This window comes from Papaver somniferum, chromosome 2, assembly GCF_003573695.1.
Source record: "Papaver somniferum cultivar HN1 chromosome 2, ASM357369v1, whole genome shotgun sequence".
In the NCBI taxonomy this organism is placed as follows: domain Eukaryota; kingdom Viridiplantae; phylum Streptophyta; class Magnoliopsida; order Ranunculales; family Papaveraceae; genus Papaver; species Papaver somniferum.
Window position 1 is genome coordinate 176,626,538 of NC_039359.1, and position 21,972 is coordinate 176,648,509.

The window sequence follows — 21,972 nt, forward strand, 5'->3', positions numbered from 1 at the left end:
GGCATGGGTAACATCAGGAGAAGAAATAGAGGCATGGGTCGAAGCTCTCAAGTGTTTTCAGAGATTAGGTATGAATTAATTTCAATTTTTATGAAACCCTAAATTCACTGTTTTGGGGATTTTTGGGGGAAACTCATGTAAACTATAAATAAATGCTTTGGGTGTTTGTATTGGGAAGGTTTGGACGAGACAAGTACCAAATACTTGAGTTCTCAGTAAAAATTTCATCTTATTTTCTTGTCCTGTTTTTGGAGAATTCTCCATGTTGTTCACAACTGCTAGTAACATGCTAGGAGTTGTGTTCATGTTCTAAGCTTCATAGCTAGGGTTTAGATGAAACCCTTAACCTTAATTCTAGGTTGTTTATGTTAATTGCTTTTGTTCCTGCTATGCTTTACTGTCTAGGACAGATTTAACCTAGTGTTCAACATATTACTTTCACCTTGAATGTCAAGCATCCTAGGTAGTTAGAATCATTCTATGTTGTACTTCACTTGTATTCAATTGAATGTTATTGATCTTTGATTAGTTGTTCTTTAAGCAGACAATTAATGCTATGACTTAATATATTAGTTGATGTTAATTTGTTCATCTAAGGAGATAGAATAGTTGCAATAGCTAAACATTCTAGTATAGGTTAAGTGGTGAATTCAAAAACCCTAGTTCCCTTTTATCAAGTCTTTATACCCTCAGTTCAACCATCTTTATTGTTGTTTCAACCCAAAACACTCTTCTGTCACTGTTTAGAGTCATACTTTAGTAGATAACAAAGAAATAACATATTTTGCATCCTCCAAGTCCCTGTGGACTTCCCCTTACTTGCACACTAGCTTCTCTTGGCCTTGTGCACTTGCAAGTATCATTTGAACATAGTTTATGATCTCTTTCTATACCTATCAGTGGATGTTTATGATTTTTTGTGCTACAAGATTGGGGAGGGTGTTTAATTTTTCCCGAATCCAGTTATGAGAGATTGGATCAATGATATTAGCTACCTTGCGGATAGGATAACATTATGCTGGATCTAGATTTGGGGAGTTTGGAATCCAGTTGGCTTCCATTGGTGTTGATAGCCTATTCCCAATTTGATGAAATATCAATTGTTGCATGGAAGGAATGATTGATGCTAATTGTCTCCATTGAGTGCTTGAGTAAGATGATGGTATGGTATCAATGCCTTGTAGAATTGGTTGATGATGAAGATATTTTTCGGTAAACAGACTTCCACAGATGGAGTTAGTTTGTTCATCCAAGCTCCAAATTCTTTTCATTAGAAGAGCCTTGTTATGATCACTGCTCTTTCTTATGCCTAGCCCGCCTTCGGAAATCGGTTTTGTTACTTTATCCCAACTAATAGGATGAAGCTTTTTAACTGTCGAATCATGCCCCCAGAAAATTTTTCTGGTGATACGATCTATTTGTTTGTGGATATTGATGGGTAGATTTTGTGTTTGCATAAGGTGGTTTGAGATGGGGGTTAGGGAGGTTTTTATGAGTATTCTTCTTCCCTCTTGATTTAGGCATTTTGTCATCCAAACTTTTGCTTTTCGTGCTAGCCTTTGAAGAAGAGGTGCAAAGGTGTGATTAGATGCTCTTCCTTGCTTGAATTAGACCCCTAGATAGGTAGGGGCAATTGATGTGGCCGACATATCGAAGAATTGTTTTAGGTTACTTACCTTGCTCGGGTCCAATCTCGGATGATGGATAATAACGGATTTGGAATTATTAATTACCTGGCCCGCCGACATACCATAAGAATGAAGTAGGTTCTTGAGTTGAAGGTTACTTTGGTAGAAGGATTTGAAGGTAGATCATCAGCATACATTAAATGAATTATGGTGGAGAGTTTTTTTGATATGCTAAGCCCTCGAACAAGGTTTTGGTTTTGAAGGTTTCCCAGATTTGTAGAAAGGATTTTTGCACATATTATGAAAATATAGAAAGAAAGCGAGTCTCCTTGTCTAATACCTCTTGTTGGGTTGATATAACCATGAGGTGTACCATTTATGTTGATCGAATATGTAACAGTTGTGACACATAACATAATATAATCTACAAAGGTTGGTGGAAATCCAAGCTTGGTGAATGCGGTTTTGATGAATCCCCAATCTAAGTTGTTATAGGCTTTCTGTATATCTAGTTTGAGAGTTATTTTTAGTTCCTTGGTGAGGCTTGAGGTTATGATATGGTGGAAAATCTCTCCAGCAATCGCTATGTTATCATGGATTGATCTTTGTGGTACAAAGGCACTTTGATAGGGGCTTATTAAGAAAGGGAGAAGGGGTCTGATTCCATTGACTAGAATCTTCGCTATGATTTTATATGTGACGTTACATAGCCCTATGGGTCTGAATTGTGAAGGATTTGATGGGTGATCCACTTTGGGTATTAGTGTTAGGTTTGTGTGATTCATGAGTGGGTGCAAAATAAGATTACTGAAAAAACTTTGAACCATAGCTATCAGTTGGGAATGAGTTGTTTCCCATAAAACTTTGAAGAACTTACTTGTGTACCCATCTGGGCCAGGAGCACTTTTAGAATTTATGGAGAAAAGGGCTTGTTTGATTTCCGCTGCAGTTACCTCCTTTGTGAGTAGGTCTGACTCTCTGGGGGTTAATCTTGAATTGATATTTGTAAAAAGATCCTCGTCTATCAGTGCAGGTGGGGCTGTTGTGTATTGTTGAGTGTAAATGAGTTGAACTATGTCCTCCTTCTTATTAACCTAACTTTACAAATGAACCCATTGTAAATTACTGCAAATGAAACATTATAAATATGAGATAAAAAGTAAGCTCTAATCATAACAATCGTGAAAAGCCAACATAATGTGTTTTTTTTATCATCCTAATTAAATTTCACATACAAATGCTACAAGAAGATTACAAAATCAGTTGCAGAATTAGAATTAAAAACTAGTATTTTACCTGAATAGTCAGAAACAATCTCATCAAAAAATATACACAATCCCCATATCATAACATCAATTTAGTTCACCACCACCACCACAACACCACAATCACCATTAGCATTAGTTATTTCTCGATCAAATTAGTTATTAAACTTCAATAAATTAAAAATATAAATTTAAACAAAAACTTACCAAAAATTAAAATCTAAAATTAGATTTTTCCATCTCTTAAATCAAAATTAATATTGAAAAAATCAATAACAAACAAATTTCAATTTAGAAGAAGAGCATTTAATTTCTACATATGATGAAGATTTACCGAAAATCTATTTGTTGTTTTCTATGAGAGGAGAAAGATTTGATGAATTGTCATGGTAGTGAGATTTGAGAATTCACAGAGAACAAATCTCTTTAACTCTTACACGTCTGGATTAAAATTTCTCTCGATCCTGCGACGGAGGTGGTCACGGCAGAGGCATGGTGCTAGTGACAAAGGTGGTGGTGGTGATGCCGAACGAGGAGGAAAGAGAATCGAGATTCTTTTTTCAGATTTGAAATTAAAAACAGATGATAAGTAATACAAAGAAGGTATATATGAGAATCTGATTAAAATTAGTTCACTTTCAAAATATGGAGGGTATAATTATTGTGAAAAAAGATATTTATGAAGACCCTTGGATAATAGGGGTATTTATTTAGTGAGGTAGGATCCATGGACACTCTTAGATGGATAAGGTCAGACAAAATTTGCGCCATTTTCTCTGCAAAACTCAAACGACAATGAATTTAAGTGTAATATTTGGATGATATGTTCCTCTTATAATATTCTACATTCCTACAAAAAATGAAAACAATTCGAGATGTATAAAACGACCATCTACCCCTTTGAATATCAGACATTCAAAGTTAACGGCTGAAATTGAGATTTGTAGATGGTGAGGTTTGCTATCTCGAATTGCGTTCATTTTTTTTGGTAGGAATGTAGAGTCTTATAAGAGGAACATAGCATCAAAATATTATACTTCATTTCATTGTCGTTTGGGTTTTGCGGAGAAAATGACGCAAATCTTGTCTGACCTTGTCCATTTAAGAGTGTCCATGGATCCTCCTCTTATTTTTTTTTTTGATAGAAGAAAATTTTGTTGATTAGGTAGGAAGAAAATTACAATCTCTTGCCAGGAGAGTACAAATCTCTTCTGTGAAATTACTGCGAAGATGAACATTAGTGGTTGTTTCTCTAACTGATTTAGAGATTGAATCAGCAACCTTATTATCTTCCCTACTAACATAAGAAAAATGACATTGTTCAAAACTTAAAGATAAATGTTTTATTTCCTTAAAAAGATTTTTGTTTTCCCACTGAATGAGGAGAATATTATCTAAAATAGATTGGATGACCAGTTTCGTATCAGCTTCTATATGGATTTTGTGAAGTGTTCCTCCCTTGCCCACGTCAAAGCTTCTCGAATCACCATGCATTCTCCCATCTCTGGATTTAATGTTCCATCTGCATAAGACCCTTTAATTCCTTCGCAGTTGCCTGAATGAGAAGGTAAAACAATACCAGTTCCAATTGTATTAGTATTGTCGTACGCTGCAAAGGTGGTTTCCATTGTGAGATACTAGGATCCTCCTCTTATTTAATTTCCACTTAATTTAGAGCAACTGCAGTGGTGCGAGTATAACCAAAGACCAAAGAGGAAAAAAAAGACCAAATTTTGGGTTTAATCTGGTGTGTGACTCTACGGTGGAAAAACTAAATTTGGTCAGACGGACATTATACCAACGCTTGGTGTGGGACGTAGAATATACCAACGCCTGGTGTGGGGCGGGGAGTATACGTTCGCCCGGTGTAGAAAAAAAAAGAAAAAAAGTGGGGCGGAGGTATTATGCCCGCCCCATGCATTTGAAGTTTGTAAAGAGTGGGGCGGAGGTATTAAGCCCGCCCCACACAAAAGATTAAAAAAAAAAAAGACGGGCGTGCATTATACTTTCGCCTGGTGTGGGGCGTGTACTATACGTCCGCCTGGGGTGGGACGTGGACTATACGTCCGCCTGGTTATGGGGCGTGGACTATATAAACGCCCGATTATATTTGGGTTTGGTCTTGGTCGCAGACCAAATTTGATCTGGATTTTAGTCTTTGATCAAATTTTGATCGATGGTCCGTCCCACTACGCCTATCAACTGGACACTATATTTGGGTTTAGTCGTCCATTGCGGACGCTCTTAGACGTCTCAAAACGTGGATGTACTTTGATACCCTTGCTACTACTATAATCCATCAATGAGAGAGAGAGTGGTAATTAAAATTCATGTACACCTTTAGCGGGAAATCTATATCACATATCAAGATTCCTCTTTTCTCTTCTTCGTTTTTTTAGGATTCAGGAATCCAAATCCTCCTCTTCCCAGAAGGAAATTTAGAGAGAGAGATTTAGTAATATGGAAGATGAAGGAGAAGTATACGATGGAGTTAGGGCACAATTTCCATTATCATTCGGAAAGATTACGAAATCTCAAATACCTCTTGAAATTATACACAATACAACTCGTAGGAGTCTAGAACAGTCCTCAACTAGTAATGAACTACCTTCAGTTTCTTCTACTTCTAAAAACTGGTTAACTGATCTCAGAAGAAACCCTAAACCTAGTTCTCGTCAATCCATTGGTCCCCCTAATCCTGCGCATCAAAACGAAACATCTGATGGGAGTATGAGAGGTTCGAATCTGGAGGAGGAAGATGATGATGATATAATTGGACCACCACCACCACCCCCTGGTTTAAATGATGATGAGGAGGAGGAGGGTGGTGATATGGTTGGACCTCCTCGACCACCACCGTCAAATATGGAGGAGGAAGACGAAGATGGGGAACCAGATGATTTGTATCGAATTCCACTTAGTAATGAAATTGTTCTAAAAGGGCATTCTAAGGTACTTCCTTTTAATTCAATTCAATCTCAGTTACATCATGTTATTGCTATGATTCTTTGCAATCATCTGCTTGAACTAAGAATGGTTTTGTATGTTATTGACAGGTTGTTGCAGCACTAGCTGTTGACCATACGGGTTCAAGGGTACTCTCTGGTAGTTATGACTATACAGTTAAGATGTATGACTTCCAAGGAATGAATTCTCGGTTGGCATCTTTTAGACAAATTGAGCCTTCTGAAGGACACCAAGTTCGTAGTTTAAGTTGGAGTCCATCTGCTGATAGGTTTTTGTGTGTTACTGGATCAGCTACGGCTAAGGTTATTCCTCACTTTTTTTTTTTACTTTCTTTCTATGGTGTATGCTAAGTAGTGGTTTTGTCATGCATTGGGTTACTAATGTTTGGTATCGTCTATGTTGCAGATTTATGACCGAGATGGACTTACATTGGGTGAGTTTGTAAAGGGGGATATGTATATTCGTGATTTGAAGAACACAAAGGGGCATATATCTGGATTGACTTGTGGAGAGTGGCATCCTAGAGCGAAAGAGACAATCTTAACATCGTCTGAAGATGGATCCCTGCGTATATGGGACGTATCTGACTTCAAGACTCAGAAGCAGGTATATTTCTCCGCTTAGTAGCTACATCTGTATATATGAAAACTGCACTCTACTGACATATCTCCTAGTCACTGAATTTTGTGAGGCAAGATGTTGTCTCTCAAAGTTATGTAGCGACTGTTCTTTGTCCAACAATAAAACCTCCAAATATGAACTATTTTGGAAACTTCTTGTGGAAGTTAATGTTGAAGGATTTCATGGTACTTGTTCCTTTTCTGGTCTGTCCAGTGTCCATACTTGTTATGTCTCTGTTACAACGATACGCCTAAAAAAAATCAGCCGTATCGATACGTATTTACACGGATACGCGTACTAATACTCCAATACTTCAAGACACAACTCAGTTAGAAAACTTTGACTAAATATTAGATATCAACAGCTGTCAAGATAAATCTCAATACCTTAATATTAGAAAATTAAGATATTTTACTAGATTCTATGAGAAGTTTTAACTATAGTTACAAAATATTAGTTCCAAATCTCTCCACTGATTTTGCTCTAGACTTTCTTCCTTCTTATCCAGACTTTTTCTCTCCAGTAAGGTTAATCGTACATATTATATGCATATATCTTGCAAATTCACTACTTATATATCTATGCTAAGCTGATATTTATATTGTGTGTGCCGTATCCACGTATTTTAGTTTTTTAAGTTGCCGTATCGAAGTAGCGTATTGGATACAAGATACCGATACCGTGTCCGTATCGTCGTAACATAGATCCAGTGCGTTGTCCATTTTTCAAGAAACTGTAGAATATTTTTAGTTTACAAGCATCAAGGATCCATATATAGATTGAAGTTTTAGCTCACCGAGTTAGAGGAATTGGAGAATATAAACTAATTGCAGTGATCATTCCATGGACAGGTCATCAAACCTAAACTTGCGAGGCCTGGAAGAGTTCCCGTCACAACATGTACTTGGGATCGCGAGGGCAAAAGCATTGCTGGCGGTGTTGGAGATGGTTCCATACAGGTTCTTTTTCTGTTGCTTCGTACATTCTTCTGCTGTTAACTAGCTGTGATGCTGTATATGTGATTAGTTTTTGTTTGGTGGACCGGTGCAGTTTTCTGTGATTCCCTTCAGATGTCTTTGAAAAACTTGTGTGCACTAAGCTGCTTTATTTTCGCAGATCTGGAACCTTAAGCCTGGGTGGGGAAGCAGGCCAGATGTACACATTCAGAAAGGACATGAGGACGAGATTACCGGGCTTACGTTTTCTAATGATGGGAGAACTCTACTGTCTAGAAGTACCGACTGTTCGATGAAGGTAAGTCTTTATTCCCTGTTCTATGGCACAATACTGATGATTAGACCTTGTCCACTTCTTAATGCTGTGAATTTATGTTAGGTTTGGGATTTACGTCAAACAAAAGAGCCTCTTAAAGTTTTCGCGGACCTACCTAATAATTATGCACAGACAAATGTTGCATTTAGCCCCGATGAGCAATTAATTTTCACTGGAACTTCAATTGAAAAAGAGAGCTCATGTGGAGGAATGCTGTACTTCTATGATAAGAACAAACTCGAGCTTGTTTCTAGAGTTGGTATATCTCCCACATGCAGTGTGGTGCGTTGCACTTGGCACCCAAAGCTGAATCAGGTAATACAATTCCTCATCATTTTTGATAGATTATGCTATTGCCTTTAAATTTGTTTATATGTGCTTAGTGTAGATTGATGCACTAACCTAAAAGCTGATAGGTGTAAACAAAATGCATGATTAAGGGTTGTTGCTAAGTAAAAATATATGAGTGTTAAATCATTTTTTTTCTTTAGGTCTTCGCCACCATGGGGGATAAAAGCCAGGGAGGAACTCACGTACTTTATGATCCATCTATGAGTGAAAGAGGAGCACTTGCATGTGTTGCACGTGCACCAAGAAAGAAGTCCATTTATGATTTCTTGGCAAAGCCTGTTATTCACAATCCTCATGCACTACCATTATTCAGAGATCAGCCTAGTCGCAAGCGTGAAAGGGAGAAGGCACTGAAGGACCCGGTGAAGTCTCATAAACCTGAACTTCCCATGTCAGGACCAGGTTTTGGAGGAAGAGTTGGTAAAACTAAAGGGACCATGTTGACCCAGTATCTCCTTAAGGTAAATGTGGTTATTGGCTTGTATATTCTTATAAAGTATATGGAGATCTGAAGATGCTTATGTTGTGACTTTCTTTTTTGCAGCAAGGGGGTATGATCAAGGAGACGTGGATGGATGAGGACCCTCGAGAAGCTATCTTGAAATATGCTGATGTGGCTAAAAAAGATCCCAAGTTCATTGCACCAGCATATGCAGAAACACAACCTGAACCAGTTTTTGCAAAGTCTGACTCCGAAGAGGAAAAATAAGTGACCTGGAATAATGGCACCCCTTGTTAAATACTTACATTGTTGCAGAGCTGTAGTCATTTGTTATCCTTGGCATCTGTGTATCAGTAAATCCCAGTTCGAGAGGGTGCCCGTCGGTATATGCAATTTATAGAGCTATTTGATTCTGATGATAATAAAATCCTAGTCATTAAGACATTATGCCACTTGATATTGGATCCATGGTTTCTAGGGGTAATTTCATAAGTGTAACAAATTCCCATAATGTATTGTTTCATTTCAGTGTTAGAATGTGCCTGTTCTCATAACATCTTATGAAGCTATTTAATTGCACATTTAAAATAAGGGCACTTTTTGTTGTTAGCTCATGGCAATCGTAAGAGAAAGCTGGAATTGTAATCAGCTAATGTTCGGAACTGCTAGAATTACATGATATATACTAACATCAATTGCAAGCACAATCATAAGTATCTTTTTTTGGGACTAGCAGCAACTGCTTAATCCATGTTTATTGGGGTTACAAATTTACAATTATATGGTGGGTCGTAACTTGTAAGGCAGCTTGAGAGGCAAGGAAAAGAAGAAAAAAAATCACATCCTGAAAAGGAGTGTGTGAAGATCTATGGTTAATGAGAGCCTACAACTTCGCAGCTGTCATCTCTCTGGAGTTAATAGCTTTGCTGAAGGCGAGATTGGTATAGATGGACAATCACTGAAGTTGCCTATTTTCCTTAATCACGATGCCTACGATCTTGCCGATGAGGCCTTTCTTTTGAAACTTGTTATCGTTCATTATCTCTTATTTTCAAAACATTCAGCTTGCTGATATTCAAAAGCTCTGAAGTGGTATGCAGAAACCTAAAGAATTTTGCTTCCAAACCTACTACTCATGGTCATGCTCAAAACAGGTGAGTCGAGAATCTGATAAAACAGAGAACTGCTGGGTGTCCACAAATAGCTGCAAACAGCAAAATGGACTGTCAGCAAAGAAACTGCTCAGGTTAAAACTACTACTCCAAAGCGCCATGCTTACATGATCAATAAAGTAGATCAGAGGAATAATACCTAAAAAAAACTGCTTATGATAATAAGTGATAAAACTATGTCAGAAAAGTGCAAGCTGTAATAAATTATGGAATGTAAGTTACCTTGATAAAGGGGCGGTCCCTACTAGGAAAGGAGTCAATAAAACTCTCTTTGAGAAGCAGGGAAACCTGAAAAGGCTAAAGCATTTAGCAACACATGAAATAGCAGAGAGTATAGTTTAACCAACATCCATAGAAACAATTAAAGATGTGACTGATAACTGAATTTAGTATCATTCATTAATCTAGGAAAGTCTAATTTTGCAATAAAAGTGACAGCTTAAGACTTAAGAGTCTAACCCTATCATTGTTCGACTGTACACTTGTTATTGTATGAAAGAGGAAATCTGCACAAAGAGACTCCAAGTAACGCCTCATGACAGTCAAAAATTGCCCAGCAGCTTCAGCCTAAGACATTGATCCACGTTGAAAGATTATAGCCAAAAGAAACAAATGGATGATGAAAAAAATCTAGGACATGACTGAGGAAATATAACACGTCACAGATATCATTTCCAATAGTACTCTAGAATCAGGAACCAACCATGCTTCAAAAAAAAAAAAGGATGCCAATTTGTAAGAAACTGGTGCTCAAAAATGAATGTCCGAAAGACCGTGATAAAGACATACAAGGACGGTAAGCTATCAATATAACAGGATGGGACCAGCAAAAAACATGGACTCACAAAGAATATTAAAGTAGTGAATCCTATCGGAAGCATACTTCGGGTATTTTTGACCATTAGTTGCGATAACTGTTTTGTATGACCATAATGCAACTACTTATAGCATATTGAACAAACATAGAGTAAAAATCTAAAAATCTGTCAGCACCTGCACTTCATTACACCTATATACGGGATGCCTTTCAGCTATAGAGTTATGACATGACAGTCTAGCATGGATCGGGCCCAGCTCAGCAATAAGCTCCCTATGTCGAGGAAGTGGCGGCATGTAACACATTTTCTTCACCTGCAAGGTCCACATGAGTAAATAAATGATTTCTACTAAGCTTTTACAGCATTTAACATTTTTACCAATGCAGTCACCCATGGGCCAGGACCTACTGATGCAGAATGAAAGTTGAGATTATACCCAAAATGTTGGAAAAATCTATTTGACGAGGCAAATAGATTTCTTCTGTGCTAAAAATAGGGTTTGGGAGACTCTTTTACAGAACCTTAGAAAACTGTTGTGTCGGGTTAATCAAGTTAGCAGGACAAATACAATAATACAATTTACACAACCAGATCACCGACAAAAAGAAAAAAGAAAAGAAAGAAAGAAAACTACAAACCTGGTCCTTGTACACATTCACATTGATATGGTCGGATGTTTTCATCTTCAGGTCAGCTGGTTTGTGTTGTATGCCAACCTATAAAATTCAATAAGAAGAAATGAGAATCACAACAGGAAAGATGCTTCAAGTAAAAATAGATCACCTATGTAAGCATACTGGAAGCCAGTTGACGGCCAAGTGACTGGATGGAAGAGGCCTCACACCTAAGTCAGCAGTCAATGATAGAATTGTTCTTGTTATGGATGGAAATTATTCTAATTGACGCAGTTAACCCCTTTCATTTCAGAAAAAAAAAAGAACCTTTCAGCTAGAATTTGCTTTGCTTGTTTACCAACTCTTGCCATTGTTTCACCAGAATCAATTTTTGATTCACACTGTAATATAAAATAATGTATATCCACCACTGCTGTTTTTGAATTACCAGCTTCGGCTCAGATATAATGTCACCTCCAGTGTTTGTTGGTCATGTACTTATGTACCATACCCCTACAATTACACCCTGAACTTTTTTGTGGCCCGTATCTGTGAACCCAAAAGCATAAGGAAGACTGATTCATGAGGTGAATAATTTGATTGCCTAGTTTGATGCTATGATATGGTCTACATGTGCATAGTCTGTTTCCACATTATTTTTGACTAAGGGAGATTTGGATCCCTACCTCAGTCCAGAAACATCCATTTTCTCTTTGAGCTTACTTTGTCTTTTACTATTAACTAATTTGTATTTTATTTTGCTTTGGATTTCTGATTTAGGATTTCAGTTTTGGAAGAAGAGATTTTGTTAAAAATGGGTTAGTGGGACTGTATATTTAAGAGGATGAGAAGCCCCTGGGTTATGCTTGCAACTGCTTTTATTTTTCTTCTGATTTTTCCTTATATAGGGTCCTGCAAGATACCTTATTTCCAATGATGAAATCAGAAACTTAAAGAACCAGTGATACAAAATGCTATCACTCCTTTTACACTAATGTTGAGAAAATTTGTGCAGCAAATTGAGATAAAAAAAGGAATCACAATAAATGAAAAACTCACAATGAACGGGACTGGTGCATCGATAAAATCAAGCATGTTCTTAGGCAGAACCTGAAAAAGATAAAGTGAAACTTGGTGAGATTCTTCTAGATTTCCAGCAAATAGATGACATGGACAAACCAGTAACATGGTCAAGGCACAATCAATCAGAAACAATATACCAACTTCTAAAAAATGGTGTAGACTGTAGAGGGCTTTCCGATGATAACTTCAAACAGAAAGCATCAGAATTAAAACAACTAAATTAATCACGGATATATTGGATCCAAAACTTAATTAAAAAATATAACAGGTTCACATTAGCTTCATAATATCAGACTTACTGGAAGCATTAAACTTTGCCATTCAAAAGGACGAATCATCGGAATAAGTGACAAGACAACAGCTGACAGCACACCCTGCACATGATGGCGGAGTAAGTCAGAAGACGGTTACACAGCATATATATAATATTTTGAGATACATTGACAAGAAGAACAAACTAAATCTCTGCAGAATGAAATACAATTCACCTACTTGAAAAAATAAATGGCTTATCTATCAAGAAAGAATGTTCAAAATCTACATCATCTCAAGCTAATAAATTAGAACTACCAAATGACAAAATTCACTTACCAAATTTGGACATACCACCACTACTTGTTTTTCCAGCAATACTCCAGTAAATAATGCCAGAACCTGAAAGATGAATATCTAATTCAGCACCCATGCAAGCAATGGCAAGCAAATTTCTTAGAATTATGAATTATCAGTATCACATTACATATTTCAGTACTTCTATCTAGTGGTTCATCTGCTTTGTGCTTTAGTGGAGACTTCTAGCCTTCTGCGGTACTAGCTAGATATCATAGTTTAAACCAATAAGACAGGGCCTCGTAACCTTTTAACTTGCTAAGTTCTATTAGAACTTGGATTGAAAAAACCTAGATGACAGGAGCAGTTATGGAAGGCACAAATTTTTACTAGGTGACCCTGATGTGAGATTAGAACATACAGTAAAAAAGAAAGACAAAACCATGACTCATTCATCTTACTGAGTCACCTCTCCTCCTTCGGGAGATGCTACGAAAGGTGAGTTTTAGCAACAATAAAATCCATCAAGAATAGAAAGCTGAAGTTATGTAAGCAAGTCTCCGAAGAACCATAACTGAAAGCTGAAAATGCAAATGCAAATGGCATTACACTTTCAAGTGAAAGAACGCGGCAAACAGTTGCTGTAGTCCATATAGATAACCCATAAGCTTCCTCAGCAGCAGCTAGCTTTACATTGACCTTTTAAGAAATTCACAAACCATCAGCAGTTCGGCAAATAAAACTAGAAGACTAGGGCCTGATATCATGCCTGAAATAATATCATACCTCACCACCTAATATTTCCTGAAGTTTTATATCAGGGCAATCTTCGCAAACCCCTAGTTCAGAAATTGCTGGCCGTCTATACTTGATAGCCTGTAGATGTTCTAGTGGCTGAAAAGTTGTTTCACTTCCTCGAGGTGGAAGAGGCAGGGAATGATACCCACAAATAATCTGCAACAAGTCGTTCCGGTGTTCCTAAAATGGAGTCAAAGAGGTTACTGTAAAAAATCATGACAGATGTTTCAGTTATAATTCAAGTGACCCATGGCTCAGGACGACACTTACCCTGGCCCAATTCATTACCACATCATCCCCTCCATTCCTATCATTCTCAGAGTCAACATCCTCATATTCATCCTCAGATCCCATGCTTCTTACTGAACTGGCAAAATACAATACAATGTTTTTCAATTTGAAACAACAAGAGAAAAGCCACTGGACATACATTTGTCACTATAAAAACAGCTTTAAGAAAAGGTTGAAGACAGCTTCAAAGTTCTAAACTAGAGGTATTATGTAGAAAATCATGCAAATAATTTGCCAGTGCCCACCATGTAAATAATGCATTAATAGAGCACCAAACCATTTACTACCTGTATAAAGATTCAGAGCTTGCAGCACGATCCATTGTACAGCTCCTAGGGAGAAAAAAAGACCCAACCTCTGGTGAAGTCTGGCCACTTACATAATTTCCGTTCACTCTCTCGTGTTCACCACACCGGGTTTCTGAAGTCTCGGATTCAAAACCATCAAAGTCCTGCAGGTTTTTTTCGTTGGCAGCATCTACTTCTCTTTTCTGACGGATATCCAAAGCCTCAGTAGCAGAAACACTTTCAGGAGTTTCAGAAAAACTGACTGAAAAGGTTGGAACATCCTCATCAGATATAATCCCCGCTGCAGCTGCAGTAAGGGCGACTGCACTGTCGAGAGGTATAGCAGAAGCCTTCCAATCAGCATTAGAATCACTATCACGAGACACATTGTTCTCATTTATTTTGTTATGAGATTTCAGGACTGACGCAGTATGATCTGTGAGAGCAACTTCACTAACAAACTCTGTTATCCTATTCAGGCGTTCCTGTGTAATGATACTGCACCAATGAAACAATAAAGAAGTAAATAAACAGAAACATTGAAAATCAATCATAAGAAATCACCAATAGAAGTACGATTAACAAACCTGTTCAACATCTCATAGTGTAAATCAAAAAACGGAACTCTAGTCAGTAGGCAATAACACCGAGGAGCGGAAACCAAAAACTGGCATAGCCGCCCAGATGATAGAGAAGGTGGAGTGGCAACACCAACGGGTGGCCTCTGAACAATTTCTTGTACGTGTAAGCAAACACCAAAAACGGTTGCATTATCTGCTACCTGATCAGGGTAACAAAACACTTCAATAGTTACTGTAGACCTACCAATTATATGGATAGACCAAAATAATCCCAATTTCAGAACAAAATGTATATAAAACAAATTAGCAAGATTACGTTCCACCGAAGTGTTTCAGCTACCTAGAGAAGTGAAACAATGTCATAAAGAAAGATGTTGAGACTTGAGACATTCCGTGACAATTTTTTGCTTTACTCTAAAGACTAATGCATCAAAGTTTTAAATAAACCATCATACCGCCAATAAGAACTTATCTTTAGATCACTATAAAGATTCTAAACATCAGGCTGACCACAATATGCAAGTTGAGGGTGGACATAGAGTAACTTGGTGATAATGACTATGCCTACATTATCCACAACATAAAATATAGGAACTACCTTGACGGAGAAAATAAACGACATATCATCTCTCCCAAGATGCTCCTGCAAGATAAATATAGATAAATAGAAGTAGAGAAGACGTTGGTGAGGGGAAAAAATAAAGGATAAGTGAAGCTAGAAAACGATCATTAACACTGTCGGTGGCCCACAACAAAATACAAATATAAACTTTCAAGGACTCAAGTAATAGTGCTCTGTCCAAGAGCGAAACTAAAATACATGACACGCGAGGGCAACCTAGTCAATCAAAAGTACTAGTTGCAAGGATTGAAGACAAAACTCATCGAATCAACGTCAAAGGCTCTAATATAAAGCATAAAAGTACTAAAAAATTTCAGTCCAATAAATAGCTTGGAAGAAAGAATGTTCAGCAATTGAAATCAATTTCAACTAAAGAAGCAAGTAAAGAGGAATACTAGAGCAGATGATGTGAATATTATTGATGCTGCAACCTACTTAAATGACAAATCATAAATGGATAAAGTCAATCAAGATTGTGTCAGTACTAGTTTAATATACCTGTCCATACACGACGCTGTTTAAATCACTCAATGATGGGGTCCTCTCCATTAAGCGAGCCTGCATCATTGTTGAGACAAGCTAATTAATGAGAACGTACATTTGTGAAGGTATATGCAAGGGGATACGAAGTAAGCAAAGGTAGCATCCTCATGAACAGATAAAAGAATTTCAAGTCATGAACACAACCCTCCAATAACTTATAGTATATATAAAGAAAAGGAGAAGATCTAGCAAGCATCAAGCTACATGAATAAAAGATACAATCACAACATAAATTTGAAAAGAATGGATTGTTGAGTACTAATGTACTACATCAAATGCTTCGCAGAAAGGGACAATAGCAGACCTTAACACCTTCAGGAAAACAGAAAGCAGTCAAATCCTTTGGACGCACGGCTAACCTCTTCCTAGGAGGATACTTAAACAGGAGCTGCAAAATAGCAAGAAAAACAACAACAACAACACGAACATCAGGCGTTTGCGCAAAAGCAACACGATAGATTGTGTATCCAAATTAAGAAACATGGGATAACATTTTAAAGTGTAATGTTCGATTTCGAGGAATCTGTGGATACCCAAAGAAAGATATCCGTATTGCAAGCGTCCTATGGTTTTTACAATGCAGTTTTGGGCAATCTAACGATCTTCTAAGAGAAGAACAAAAACCAGAGTATCACGTCATCTGGGTGAAAATGCAACTTCAATGATGAGTGAATCATATAAAAATGTTATTGATTTGACCTCGGGTTCCAAAGTTGGAATTGAAGGACCTCGATGTTGAAGCATTTTGTAGTCCAGCCTCTCAGACCTCTGCATCTCTAACTCCTTTGTGCTTCTTTTGGCAAAAGATTCCTCCACTGCGTCAAGGTTAGAACCTGAATGAAGACCCACCACAATGAAGTGCTCGAATAGCAAGGTGGGCTCGGTATATTTGGGGCTCTGCAGCATAATCTTGAGTAAGTCACTTGACAAAAGAATTAATGTTAGCAACTTTTAGCTAAATGTAATAGCCAAAACAGCATAGAAGAAAGCGAACGTAACATACAGCCATTCTCGAGTGAAGCTTATACCACTGCCGCTTTTGGTTAGCCAAGACCTCGGGATTAAAAAACCAGGGCCCTCGATTTCCCTCCTGACTGCCACCCCATTGCCAAGTCTTTTGTATCTGAGTCTTCAATTTTTGAAAACTATTACTGCGTCTATGCCCGGGTGTTACTGCTTCACTTTTAACACGCCGGTGCCCTGGTGGGGCAATAGGTGGCATGTTTGAACTCCCTGTATAAACAGTACTAATGGTTTCTTGTGGTGAAGTCACGTCAACGTTTTCCTCAGAAATTTGATGTGAAACCTTGGATGGTAATGGTGGCCCATCATGTAACACCTTCGGTGGAGATTGTTGCCGGCCATCACTGAGTTGCTCTTGCTGCAAATCTTTAGAGGGTGAAGATGGTGGCTCGTCATCATTAGTCTTGGAAATTTGATTCAACACCTTAGTCGGTGACGTCGATGATCCGTCGACATTCTCCACCAAATTCTGAATTCCAACATGCGAGGACGATTTTGATCCATCACGATTCACCTCAAAACCCTGTTCAAAATGTGCCGTCAAGTGATCAGCATTCACCACAAAAATCTGCTTTGAGTTGCTAGATGGTGAAGTCAGGCGATCATCATTCGTCTCAGAAACCAGTTGTAATTCCTTTAATGGCGAAATCCTTTCATCATTTAGCTCAAAAACGACTTCTAATTCCTTAGATGGTGAATCTAAGGAATTCGAGCGATGGTGAATTAGTTCAAAATTCTTAGGTGGCGATGTTGCCATATCATCGTCATTCACCTCAGAACTCAATTCCAAATCCTTAGATGGTGAAGTCGGATAATCAGCATTCACCTCAGAAGTCATATCCAAACCTTTAAATGTTGAAGTATCATTGGCATGACTCGCATGAGGCATATGTTCCAAGCCCTCAGAAGCTGACAACAGGCAATCATCCTTTACCTCAGATATCTGTTCTAAATCCTTGGGAGGTGATGCTTCTTTATCATCAACCTCGGGACTCATTTTCAAATTCACAGATGGCAACAACAGGCAATCATCATTCCCCTCAGAAATCTGCTTTAAATCCCTAGACAACCCATCAACATTTTCCTGATGATGTATAACCTTAGATGGTGATGGTATCCCATCATCGTCGGCCACCACATCTTCATTCCTCTCCATTTTCTTTAACCTTTTCAACTCATTGAAACGAATCAAAAACTTTCCACATACACATCAAAATCCCTTCTTCTTCCTCTAATAATAATAAGCTTAATTATATTTTACATATAATAAATTTAGGGCTTCATAAATACTACGTTATTAAAATTCTAAATTGCAAAAATAATGAATTATTGAAACTAATTCGAAATCAGAAACGTAAGAGTTGTGCTATGTCTTCTCAAGATGAAGAAGTTACTTGTAAATGTATAATCATCATTAATTACGACCAATGATATTATAAATAAATAAAAGGAATTAATCAAATTGATAATTACCTAATCTGCATTTTTAGGGTTTCATTGCGATTTCTAGAGAAGAAACACAAAATTTGTTTGCGTCTTCGCGTACAAGGTAAGAGTATTCGGTTTCAGAGGAAAACCCACGTGTCCCCTAATAAATGGATCCAAGTAAAACACAATCACCTGGGACCCGCGAATGGAATTTCTAACCGTTTCATACACCGGAATCCCAAAGATGCACACAATTGCCACAGTTGGTGCTAGGGCGTCATCGGCGGGAATGGGGAGATGGAAGGGTTCGAGGCTGACTTGGGAAACATTCACGCATTCTAGACATGTCCAACGTTAGTGTTAAACAGTAGCCTAGGGCAACCTACGTCTTATGCTTAAAAAGTCTCGGACAATCCTATCCTTGTAAGTGGGTTTTTGAAGTTAGGTAGGTCCGAGGATTTCTAACATGATATGAGCCAGACTCCTCTCGACACTATTTGTGCGTTCGTGATTTTCGTATCACTCCGCTTGTGTCTTTTGTGTCACTCCGTCTGTATAGCCCTAATCGTTGGTGTTAGTGTTAAATAGTCTCACATCGCCTAGGGAAACCTAGGTTGTGTGCTTAATAAGCCTCGGGCAAGCCGGTTCTCGAGGTTAGTTAGGCCCGAGGATTTCTAACATCCAATAAGTTTTAACAGTTTTCTTGGAGCCTCTCTTATTCAGATAAATTAATCTCCAACAAATTGCATGAGAATCATGCCTTCCGCAAAAATTAAATTTTAAATTCAACACCTTTGTGCTAGGGCTAAACATGCCTTATCAAACCACTCAAATAGTTGGTGGTGGTCTTTTGTTTTCCTCTTCTTGTATCTCCAGTTTTTGTGTTGCTGGGAGTTTGAGGTCTTAGCTTTTTCTTATTCTGTTGCTTAGGGGTATCCATGTATGATGAGGTGCATGCGCACATAAAATAAAAGGAACTTTAACAAAATACTACACTTTGATTTTCCGGTTTAATAAAGTACCGCCGTTTTTATTTTTCCAGAATTTATAAAATGTCGTTGTCGCTATCAATTTCATCAAGGCCTACATGATTGGTCATTTTTATGGCTGACCTGGTCAATTTTTCACCATATAATTACTTAACTATCCTCACTATTACTAGTTTATTCTCATGATTCTACTTCTTCTTCTTCTCCCCGCTCTCCGGTTCTGGCAATTATGTGAAGAGATTTTGTGGTTGTGAAATCGAAGAAACTGAGGGGAAACATTATAGTTTGATTGTTGGTGTTGGTGATGATATTGGTTGGACAAGAAAAATAGAAGAGATGATAAACTGAAGAGAATTAAAAGTTAGGGTTCTAGTCTGATTTGAGGACAAATAAAAATTGAGAAACCAGAGGTGAATTAAAGGGTTTTTGCTGGAATTAAAGATAGGGTTTGTGAGAATTAGGTATGAATCTGAAGAGAGATTGAAGATTTGAATAATCAGTTAATTAGGATTTCGCGAAAGACTCAAAGGAGTTTTAAATCGATCCCCCTTTTTTAAACACGGTTAAGGGTAGAAGTACAACTGTTTTGGTTTTTTAACCCACCACCTGCACTTCTGGTCTCCCACGATCTATTACAACTCCACCCATCTTCATAGCTTTCAGGGTAATCATTCCTCTCAACTTCTTTTCTCCGTCGTTCAGTCCCAAATAAAAACCATATTTTATCTATATTCACTGCTCGATCTGATTTCTTTTACTTATGGAGTTTGAATCTGAATTTCCAATCAGTCGGTCAATGTTTTTGTTTCTCAGTTTTTCTCTCAATCAGAATTATATGGTTTAGGAATTGGTCATTGAAATTATATGGTACCCTAAAGATAAGCATTGCTAGAGTGTGAGAGATCCATCCATACTATCTTTACGTGAAATTGGTAAGTTAGTTTATTTCCTGGCATCATATTTTGTGTTGATACCTATTTTAAGGATGAATTGGCTTTCGGTGTTGCTTTGTGTATTGAGACTCGTGATATCTTAAATCATAGTCTGCTTTGAAATGTCCTTGGTAATCAATACTGGTACCACTTGGTGAGTCTCTATACCAGAGAGAATCACATCCCCTGTCTTGTAATATGCTTGGGAATGCTGATCAATGTGATCGAGTATGCTATATATGGAAGTGATGTTGTAACCGAGAGAATAAGAGTAGAAATTGGTGGTGGCCAAATTTGGGCACTGGCAGTTATTTGTGGGGGTCCAATGGAGGTGTTGTTTACCGGAATTAAGAAGTTCAGGGTACATAGTTGAACTAGTTTAACTGGTGGAGGTGTTTAGAGGTCGTGGACTGAATTTGAAATGAGCTGAAATGGTCAGGGACTTGATTATTTCTTGTTGGTGATGAGATTCAAAAGGTCCGACAGTTGGCTAAATTTGGCTATGCTGCGAATGTGCTTGGTTGAACTGGTTGAGGAGCTATGGTCTGTTACTAAGCGGAGCTGGTAGTCCAAGTTTATGCTTGAGTTTGGGTTGATTTGAGTTGAACCTTGGTTGTAGAGACAGTTGAGAAAAGACGAGTTGCGTTGTTTCGGGAGGACAAAAACTAAGGAGCAATTGCTGAAACCCAGAAGATTTTGGAGGAATTTGGGCATGTTATTCTCTGATTTGAGTGAGTTTTCAAGATGCAGGACAGTGAAGGGTGATTGCTTGTGTAAATGGCTAGTCAGGACTCGTGGCTCAATCTAAAATAAGTTGTCGTGGTGTTTTTGGTCCGGTGAAAGTGGTGTTGTGGTAGAAGTGAGGAAAGAGCTTGGAAGAATTTATATAAGTTGGTATTGTATTTCTTGTGTAAATGGATATCTCGGTAATGACTCACTACAATGAGTCGATTTAACAGTCGATTTAACTCAGTTATATGAAAACGATTTGAGGGCTTATATGTCTTTTACAGGGCTGAATAATTGTCACATATGCCCTAATGGATGTTAACTATTTTAAAGAAAAAAACAGGATGGAAAAGGTCAGATGTGTGGCATTAAATAAATTCTGGAAAAAAACGGCGGCATTTTCTTAAATATGAAAATTAAAGTGTGGCATTTTCTTAAATATGAAAATTAAAGTGTGGCATTTTTTTAAAATCTCCTAAAATAAACTAACATAAGCACGGTTACTTTAAAGTAGAGGTAATGATCGCTGTCGTATGCGTCAAAAATAAATTACACTTTCTTACTATTCGAAATATATAATATAGCAAGGGCAAGAAATGATCGTTCCCACATAGAGGACTAAGGTTGTCAAATTGTTTCGATTTCCTATAAATACCAATGGGGGGTTTTCTGATTTTTATGTACTAAAATAAAATAAAAGCAAACAAAGAAATAAACACGCAAATCAAGGATATAAAGATATTGGTTAAGGATTTCGTTTTTTTTCACTAACATGCTTTCTAACAATAACAAGAATTGATATTTAATCTCTCTTTTATCAAAGGCCCTAAGATACCTTGATCGCAAGTATATCCCGCAAATCTCCTATTTTCATCCACAAACAAATTAAAAGATGCGAGTATGAATTCTACCTTAGAGAACAACGTAACGTGTAAAAGCACTAATCAAGTTTAAGTCCCTAGATGCA

The 21,972-nt window shown here is 37.6% G+C and overlaps 2 protein-coding genes across 5 annotated transcripts; one reads left to right on the forward strand and one right to left on the reverse strand.

The window, feature by feature from the left end:
• Positions 1 to 5,192: 5,192 nt before the first annotated feature.
• LOC113349853 (WD repeat-containing protein 70-like) lies at positions 5,193 to 9,137 on the forward strand. Its single transcript, XM_026593896.1, has 8 exons — positions 5,193 to 5,845; positions 5,950 to 6,162; positions 6,266 to 6,466; positions 7,333 to 7,440; positions 7,598 to 7,735; positions 7,817 to 8,068; positions 8,245 to 8,565; positions 8,649 to 9,137. Exons 1-8 carry the CDS (start codon positions 5,354 to 5,356, stop codon positions 8,811 to 8,813), a joined length of 1,890 nt encoding a protein of 629 aa, XP_026449681.1. The 5' UTR covers positions 5,193 to 5,353; the 3' UTR covers positions 8,814 to 9,137.
• A 62-nt stretch (positions 9,138 to 9,199) lies between these two features.
• On the reverse strand, positions 9,200 to 18,502 carry LOC113349852. 4 transcript variants are annotated; one of them, XM_026593893.1, is made up of 18 exons: positions 16,908 to 18,499; positions 16,604 to 16,801; positions 16,209 to 16,292; positions 15,860 to 15,919; positions 15,338 to 15,382; positions 14,746 to 14,939; positions 14,159 to 14,656; positions 13,851 to 13,947; positions 13,569 to 13,760; positions 13,392 to 13,481; positions 12,825 to 12,887; positions 12,533 to 12,607; positions 12,210 to 12,260; positions 11,175 to 11,252; positions 10,712 to 10,849; positions 10,178 to 10,285; positions 9,941 to 10,006; positions 9,200 to 9,750 (listed from the first exon to the last, which is right to left on the reverse strand). In XM_026593893.1, exons 1-18 carry the CDS (start codon positions 18,081 to 18,083, stop codon positions 9,676 to 9,678), a joined length of 3,288 nt encoding a protein of 1,095 aa, XP_026449678.1. In that variant the 5' UTR covers positions 18,084 to 18,499; the 3' UTR covers positions 9,200 to 9,675. The 4 variants fall into 4 exon arrangements, 3 of the variants coding, with proteins under 3 accessions (XP_026449678.1, XP_026449679.1, XP_026449680.1); XM_026593894.1 differs by lacking the exon at positions 15,338 to 15,382; XM_026593895.1 differs by lacking the exon at positions 10,178 to 10,285.
• Positions 18,503 to 21,972: the final 3,470 nt, after the last annotated feature.

What these genes read in the sequence shown, in the direction of transcription:
- LOC113349853 (XM_026593896.1), top strand. Translation starts at nt 5,354, where the DNA reads ATGGAAGATGAAGGAGAAGTATACGATGGAGTTAGGGCACAATTTCCA. An exon ending in TTCTAAAAGGGCATTCTAAG is followed by an intron (nt 5,846 to 5,949) that starts GTACTTCCTTTT and finishes TGTTATTGACAG; the next exon opens with GTTGTTGCAGCACTAGCTGT. An exon ending in TGACCCAGTATCTCCTTAAG is followed by an intron (nt 8,566 to 8,648) that starts GTAAATGTGGTT and finishes TCTTTTTTGCAG; the next exon opens with CAAGGGGGTATGATCAAGGA.
- LOC113349852 (XM_026593893.1), bottom strand. Translation starts at nt 18,083, where the DNA reads ATGGAGAGGAATGAAGATGTGGTGGCCGACGATGATGGGATACCATCA. An exon ending in TGGTGGTATGTCCAAATTTG is followed by an intron (nt 12,608 to 12,824) that starts GTAAGTGAATTT and finishes CATCATGTGCAG; the next exon opens with GGTGTGCTGTCAGCTGTTGT. An exon ending in GGGACCGCCCCTTTATCAAG is followed by an intron (nt 9,751 to 9,940) that starts GTAACTTACATT and finishes TGCTGTTTGCAG; the next exon opens with CTATTTGTGGACACCCAGCA.